This window comes from Aulonocara stuartgranti, assembly GCF_965226115.1.
Source record: "Aulonocara stuartgranti genome assembly, chromosome: 18".
In the NCBI taxonomy this organism is placed as follows: Eukaryota; Metazoa; Chordata; class Actinopteri; order Cichliformes; family Cichlidae; genus Aulonocara; species Aulonocara stuartgranti.
The window spans coordinates 27509425-27516841 of record NC_138954.1 but is presented as its reverse complement, the minus strand read 5'-3'; the positions used below and the strand labels follow the sequence as shown (position 1 = coordinate 27516841).

At 43.7% G+C, this 7417-nt stretch overlaps 1 protein-coding gene across 1 annotated transcript; it reads right to left on the bottom strand.

The window, feature by feature from the left end:
• Window positions 1-954: 954 nt before the first annotated feature.
• Window positions 955-6607, bottom strand: LOC309693182 (kidney mitochondrial carrier protein 1). Its single transcript, XM_082512196.1, has 9 exons — window positions 6337-6607; window positions 6093-6240; window positions 5708-5802; window positions 5337-5422; window positions 4468-4563; window positions 4254-4378; window positions 3597-3720; window positions 2631-2711; window positions 955-2172 (listed from the first exon to the last, which is right to left on the bottom strand). The coding sequence occupies exons 1-9, from the start codon at window positions 6398-6400 to the stop codon at window positions 2131-2133; spliced, it is 861 nt and encodes a 286-aa protein (XP_082368322.1). The 5' UTR covers window positions 6401-6607; the 3' UTR covers window positions 955-2130.
• Window positions 6608-7417: the final 810 nt, after the last annotated feature.

Sequence of the window (7417 nt, the reverse complement as noted above, 5' to 3'; positions counted from 1 at the left end):
AGAGAAACGGCTGAAAGAACAAAAAAAATAGGCAGAGAAAAAAATAAATGAAAAAAAAAAAGGGCAGGGTGTTTTGGAGCAGCCTTATCCCTTAGATACAAAAGCTCACTCTGATCCCTGGAACACAATAGAGCCGGTACCCCCCCCGCACATTTGGGCCAGGCATCAAATAATACCCATAATGTAGCATGTCTGTGACTGCTGGAATCCCCCGTGGTCATACTTGTCCAGGACTGTGCCAGAGATGGCTAAATTGCCAACTTACAGATGCCGAATCCTGGCATCAAGCCACATGTTATTCTCATTTCTGTTTTACACCTCGCCTCATGGATTCTTGTTCTACCTCAATTTGACACGGATTCGAGCCCTAGAGGTCTAATTGTGCTGTGGGTGGATCGTACCCAAGTGTTAAAACCTGTCCTCCTGCCACACTCTGCTGCACTGTTTTTGAATCGAGCTATTCCACCCAGCCACGCTCAGGACGCCAACAGCAAACGCTGCGCTGAGACTCAGTGGCTGAGATGAAGCAGACCCAACAGTATCAGTTCTCACACAAGTAATAAGTCCCGCGGTGGCGCTCCCTAAATAACACAGCGAGGCACAGATCCACGCAGAGACCTGCGCGTTCGCTGCGGCGCCTTCCACTCCCCTGAGCTCCTCAAACAGCTCTGATGAGGGAAAACTGGGGAATTTACCCACAGAAATAAAACAATTACATCTTATATTCCCCCTGAAAAATTCATAACGTTCGTGGGATGCCGCTTGAACACGTTTGAAAGGAACCAGGCGATCCCCGAGAAACACGACTGTGCTAGATTTGTGGCCTCAAAGCTGAGGTTTGGGAATTAAAACAACAAAAACTCATAATAAACAGATACTGGTGTATTCAGTTATGCTGAGGTGAGTGTGTAGCTCCACAGTGCCACACTGTGGTACCAGGAAAGGACAATACTGTGAAAAATCCATGTCCTTTATTTTTAATCATTTCAAATATACATGGGGCATTTACATCAACAAGGTATAACAAAAGTTACACTGGCTTATACTTTGGCAGCAGCAATAGCTCACACACACGCATGCACACATAACAGCCAGCGGCATATTCATTCCTCACAATAAAAGCTCACATTTACAGCAAATGCAGTATATAGAAATACATTTGGCGTTAATTGCGGCTCGCGTGCAGCAGTTTGGGCGCCTTAAAGCATAAACAACGCCACGGCAGCCAGCTTAGCGGGCTGAACCTGGAGCTGATATAATACGTAGGTTTATGTAACTTTTTTTTCCTCCAGCAGACCAAATGATAACATAACGGGGAGCACAGTCAACCCTCAGCTGCCTGAGGTCACACTCACCGTCTCCACTTGCTGGCATGAGAGACCACTAATCACCACATATGGACAAGGAGCTGTTTATGAAACTCATTTATTACAGCACGCCAGGATTATTCCCAGCTCTTTGCTAAACACCTCAGGGAAAACTCTTTGAAATAATTTTACCTTTTCACACACCCGTCTCTTTAAATTTAGAAACACATAAATTAATAAAAAAAACTAAACAAAAAAACCCAAATACAACATTCACATTTAAGTTTGTCACCTCGTGCACACTAAACATCTTTTCAATCTATTCATAAAGGGAGTGATTATGGCGATTGTCAGCTGCTGTCCTTATGCAGCGTAGAGCTCAGACAGCCCCGCATCTCAAACTAAGGCACTCGGTTATAGAGCACTTAAAAAGTGTAGAAGCCTCGTGTTTTCCCTGTGACTTTAGAGCCACCTTTAAGCAAAGTTCCTGGGACTGTTGGTTCCCAGTCAGTAAATCAGGCCACGTGAATCTGAGGGAATTGTATAGCAAATGTAAAGTTGCTTAGCCTGACGTAGCATTTAGATGAGAAAAAGTATGAAATACATGGATCTGTGTGTGTGCTGTGTCCACATTCACCATAGGCTTCAGGAGACACTCCAGACACGAATCTGGCAAATTCACATTCTGACCCTTCAAGCAGGTCTACATGTGCGTTCCCCTTTCCCCTTGCTGGTTCCATCAAGCTCGCTTTCCCAATCTTGGTCCTCTCAGCTCCTCTTGGAGCGTGCGCTCACACTCATCTCCGCCATGTTGTTCTGCTGATCACACGCTGATCTGCTTCAGCTGTTCATAGGTGAGGAAGAACTGAAAATTGGAGTAAAGGAACTTAAGAAAAAAGAGGAGTGGACTTTGTTTTTTTTGGTCAGAATGAGTGGCACCACCGAGTCTCTCTTGTTACTTTAATTTCTGCTCCAAAAAGAACTAATCTCATTAGATCTTTCAGGCCTGGTTGGAGCACAGTGAGTATCTGCCAGCCTTTATTTCCCTGTTCAATCACCTTTAATCCAGTCTTAGCCTTTGATAATGTTCACTCTCCACACCTTTCCCTATTTCCATCACATGCAGCTATTTGCCTCTAATCAGTACCAGTAGTTTCACAGAGTTAATAAAAGAGTTAGCGAGCGTTTAACAAAGCCTTCCTCAGTGAAACAAAGGCAGCAAATACATAAGAGAATTTCCTACAGTTTAGAAGGTGTCGCACCACAGAGGATATCTATCTATATATACAGATCACAACATCTGTGTGGAGTTGGAAAGGATACAATGATGTTCCATGGTCCTAGGCGCAGCCAGTTGGGGAAGAAACCCTTGTAGAGGGCCATGAAGCCTTCAGAGCGCCACGTCTGAAAGAAGAAAACAAACACTCTTTACTCTCTGATGATCACCCACTCTGCGCATCTATTTACAGGAACTGAAGAACGAGTGAAATTAAGGTCTGATCTGGATATTCAACTTTGCTATGACAGTAATTATGTACCATCAAGAAAAAAAAAAAATCATACATGACCAACTAATGGAAATGTCTAAACTTCACAGCTGCTGAAAGTCATGAAGATGTCTGCATTTTAAAAATTATTCCACAGCTCAATAAAGATGGGCTTTTGCATGAAAAACCAAACCACTAGATCCTGTACTTCCCAGAATGCTCCTCTCTTTTTGCTTAACTGTCTCCCCTGCACTAATTTTCATCAGGGATCATTTTCTCACATTTTACATGTGATACAAATAGAGCACAAAATTAGTTCAGGCCAGTCACAAAGTGACGTTCAGCCTAATTCTCGATCCACTCCAGCTGACAGCCCTGTCGATGCTCTCCTACACATTCTAATGACAAATCAAATATAAAGTACAGCATTTAAGCTGCTTCACCTTATCCGCAGTTGCTGCACATCTGCAAGCCACTTTGTACCCTACTCAGAATTAGCCTTCATGCTGATTCTGAATTTCCATATATGTGCATGAATGAAAGGGCGAGAAGGTCAGCACCGTATTATTACTGCAGACGGAAATATCAATCTTCCTTTGAAACATCGATTACATTTGTTTTTAGGGCTGAAGAAGCATCTTGGATGAGAGCTGAAATATCTTCACAAGCTTAAAGCAGTCCAAGTGCCTTCTTTTTCAAGACTGTGTTTACATGATGAGAAGACTTGATTCAAAAATCGATGGAGTAACTCTTTACCTAGAGGGCAACAGAATCTAAGCACGTTTCAGGGGTTCTGACTGACCTGCAGCAGACAGTCTAATGTTCCCTGGTACAGCGCTCCTCCTCTCTGGTTCATCATGCGTGTCCGGACCACGTCCACTGGATTTGATGCCAGAGCCCCCGCCAAGCCGCACACAAAGCTGGACCTGTTGACCATAAGGGTAAATGCATTATGTCCCTTAGCTATGTTGCTGGTACTAAAAACAGTCTTTATGGTAGTGTGTACACCACCAGTACAAACAGAAAATATTCTCAGCCTCGTCCAAGTACCCACATGGCATTTGCTGCTATAAATACAATCACTGAAGTCTCTGGCAGGTACAAACTTGGCATCACTGCAGCTCTGAGCAGACATCCTGAAATAACTAAGAGGAATACTGTGAAATGGTTTCCGCTGGGAGTGCTGAGTAATCTCTACAATACAGCACAATACCTGTCTGTATAACAGATATTCTCAGGAAGACCTTTTTATTTTAAGGATTTTTATGAAAAAACAAAACAAAAAAACAACAACAAAAAAACCCTTCCTTTCAAACAATGAGCCAAAATCTGTATTTGATCTGTTTTTCTGGCTCGAGTCCACCTGAATGTATTAGAATACGCCCCACTTGCAAGCAATTTCCTGAATGTTATTGCACCACATGACACGATAGCCAAAGAGGAGCCAGTTCAAACTCACAAGAAGTGTGTGTACACGGTGTCCCCCATGTAACCTGACAGGATGAGATGCTTCTTGGTGAGGTCGTAGACTGGAAGCTCCACCCCGACCACGATAGCTGCCCTCTGAGCTGTTAGAGAGACACCCTGATGCGGAGAGAGAAAAGGTTAAAGTTGGGTGCCTGTACTATCTCAATGCTGTATATACTGCTGTCATTTTTGAAGCTTCTCTGCACCTTCCACAGTCCTCTGGTCCCCTCCTCCTGGTAGATATTAATGAAATTGCCCATCATACTGCCCTGGATCACATTTCCCTGAGCTTGCATGCGGATCTGGGAGGACAGAAAGAGGTGAATGTTACGAAGTTGAACTTGAAAAGGGCAAGAGCGCACAAACGATGTGTAACGCTGCAAAGCCAACTTAGGGGAGTGTGTATTTCTTTGGCTTCTATTGGAATTTAAAAGTTTGCTGGAATTGTTTTTGGCAAGCTCAGTACTCAAAAGTATTTTCCCAATCCCCACTTCCAAGAACCCTCCAGCCCATCCTTGACTCGTTAGCAAATCAGGCCTGGTTTATTTCTTGGCTCAGTGAAAGGCTTGGCATGCGCAGCTAGTACACAATGTGATCAAAACATAATGTTCCCCAACACCAGGCCCGTGTATTACCCTGTTAACCCTTAATAGACTGCAGACAGAAGGTCATGTGGCTTACAAGGAGTTTAAAAAAAAGCCACGCCTAGCCAGGACACAGTCTGAGCACAGACAAGCACTGGCAGTCCTGCACGCATATCATTTACAGAACACTATGCTAAAACTGTGAGGTTTCACTCTATAAATAACACATAATTGAGGTCACAGGGACACCTCGGTGCCCTTCATTCCACTTAACAAAAGTTAAGACTTGGGGAAAAAAAGAAGACATTGCTTCCTCAAGACTACAACTCCTTATACAACAGAACAAAAGTGAAAAAGCTGCAGTCTGTATCTGCAAAAAAAAATGGCTCCAGGCCTCACCACAGTTCCAAAAACCTGTCAGACGTGTCCTACTGCCATCTGATAAAGAGAACACAAGATCCGAAACGACCCTCATGTGTGTAAATAGTTACCTTAAGCACATCAGTAGGGTTGGCGATGGAGGAGGAGATGACACCGGAGAGAATGCCACACAACACATTAGTCAACAGCGTCTCGTCTGAAAGAGAAGAGCGAGTGGGAGGCAGGCTGTAACTGTGAACAAGCTGCGTTTGATATTGGGCAGCAGTCAGTTTTCAGTGTTTCACTGCAGGCGCTGACTGTTACAAAGAGCTCTCAGATGAGGAAAAGTGAGGATACATGTTTAAGTAGGTCACACACGTGCACATCTGTGCCTCATCTGTGACCTTCAAGAGGAATGTGCACATGTTGCCATAAACAGCAGGCTGAGTGTGTGGTTGTGTGTGTGTTTGTTTCAGACAGAGAAAGAGAAACTGAGACTCACCCTCTGGCCTTTCAACCAGTAGCCTCTTAAAGCTCTGGTATGTGCCAATTTTTATGGTCCCGTAGGAGGCCTGCCGTAGCATGGCAGGAGCAATCCTGCAACAAAGGAAGTTTACTTTCATTACCCAGTTCAGCAGTATCTCTGAAGGTTTTTGGCTAATCTAAAACAGAGCTTCTCTTTCGAGAGAAGAGGAAGAGGTTTTGATGTGGCTGTCAGCAAAAAAGGAAGTGTACCGAAAGAGAGGAAGTGTAAAAATTTCTGAACATACAGAAACACACAAGGAATTTGTTGAAAAGCTTTGTCAGATCTTAATGCAGTTACGTTTGGGAGCCGAGGCTATGGAGACCCCACGTACAACACTAGCATGCGAGTCCGTCCTACTGACCCTGAATACAGAGCTCGGAGCCCCTCCTCTCTTCCGATTCTCATTATAGCGTGCAGCATGCCTCGGTAGCGGATCTCTCGGTACTTGCTATCGCCCACCTGACCTTGTACCTGAAGGCGCGTCTTGGCTAGGTCGATTGGAAATGTTCCTGTAACACAGAGCATTGTATTAACACTCACGCGACACTGTAAATAATTAATAATCAACAGGAAGTCACGCTGCTCGGCCTAGCTGCATCACTCACCACATTCCGCCGTCACTGAAGCCAACCCGCCGAAAACAAAGGGCTTCCAGTTGACGTTAGACATCTTCCCACGCTAGTACCGAGTGCACTGTTAAAAACCACCGACTAGCCGCTGATTAGAGAGGAAGGTAGATGGGTTGGAAGGGGCAGCAATGCTAACAGTGGGGTTACTACCACCAACTTGAAAGCCGCGTTTCAGTCTGGGGAGCCCAGCCCAACAGCCCTCCTCCCCTGCTGAGTTGGAAAGGAGCCCCGCCCCCTCTTTCCTACTCTGCTCACTGCCTCCACTGTCCCCGCCTAAATGCTTGCTGCTAGGCAACCGTGTCCAATTGCAGAAAGATGCCCAGAGGCTTTAAAGTAGCCGACACTGTTGCTTCTTTTGCAGTCACTCACACTCTAAAACAATTTAATTTGACTGGATAAAGATAATTTTCAAATATAATAAAACTGGTCTCTAATTTCTCACACTGTAATTAAATTATATTTAGTTTCTGTGTACAAGGAGATTTATTTAATATTATTATTTGTATTTTTATTTTAATGAAACCCATAGTTAAAAATTGAAGACTGTACTGTACTGGGGGTTTTTTTGGTTGGTTTTACAGCAATGGCAGAACATGGAACCTGGCAAGAGTTCCTGCAAGTTAGGAACATATGCTAGCCATACCAGAGAGATATAACAGCACAGAGGGTTTAAGATGCACTTTTAAAAGGAGTCAGATACAAGTTGATGAGTCAGAAGTTCACTTCTGTTTGATGCATCTATACTTAGCTAAGTTGTTGAGAATATCCTGAAGTTTTCTGTTGTTTTTGCTGCTGTTTGCTGTTGTCATTGTTTAGCCAGCCAATTGTCATCTGTCTGAAACATAAACATGAAGCAGGATTTCTTTTCTACCTTACCTTTGGCTTAGTAATTATGTGGTTGGTTTCTTGCCACATACATAAAATGCAATTAGTGATGTCCATCTGGGCCACTGTAGAGATGATTGGACTTTATGTAAGGATAACACACAAAAACTGACATACAATTCTTTTTTTCTTTTTTCTTTTAGAGATTTGCACAAAGAATTTAGTACTTGGT

What these genes read in the sequence shown, in the direction of transcription:
- LOC309693182 (XM_082512196.1), bottom strand. Translation starts at nt 6,400, where the DNA reads ATGTCTAACGTCAACTGGAAGCCCTTTGTTTTCGGCGGGTTGGCTTCA. An exon ending in CATTAGACTGTCTGCTGCAG is followed by an intron (nt 2,712 to 3,596) that starts GTCAGTCAGAAC and finishes TTCTTCTTTCAG; the next exon opens with ACGTGGCGCTCTGAAGGCTT. An exon ending in TAGGACCATGGAACATCATT is followed by an intron (nt 2,173 to 2,630) that starts GTATCCTTTCCA and finishes TCCAATTTTCAG; the next exon opens with TTCTTCCTCACCTATGAACA.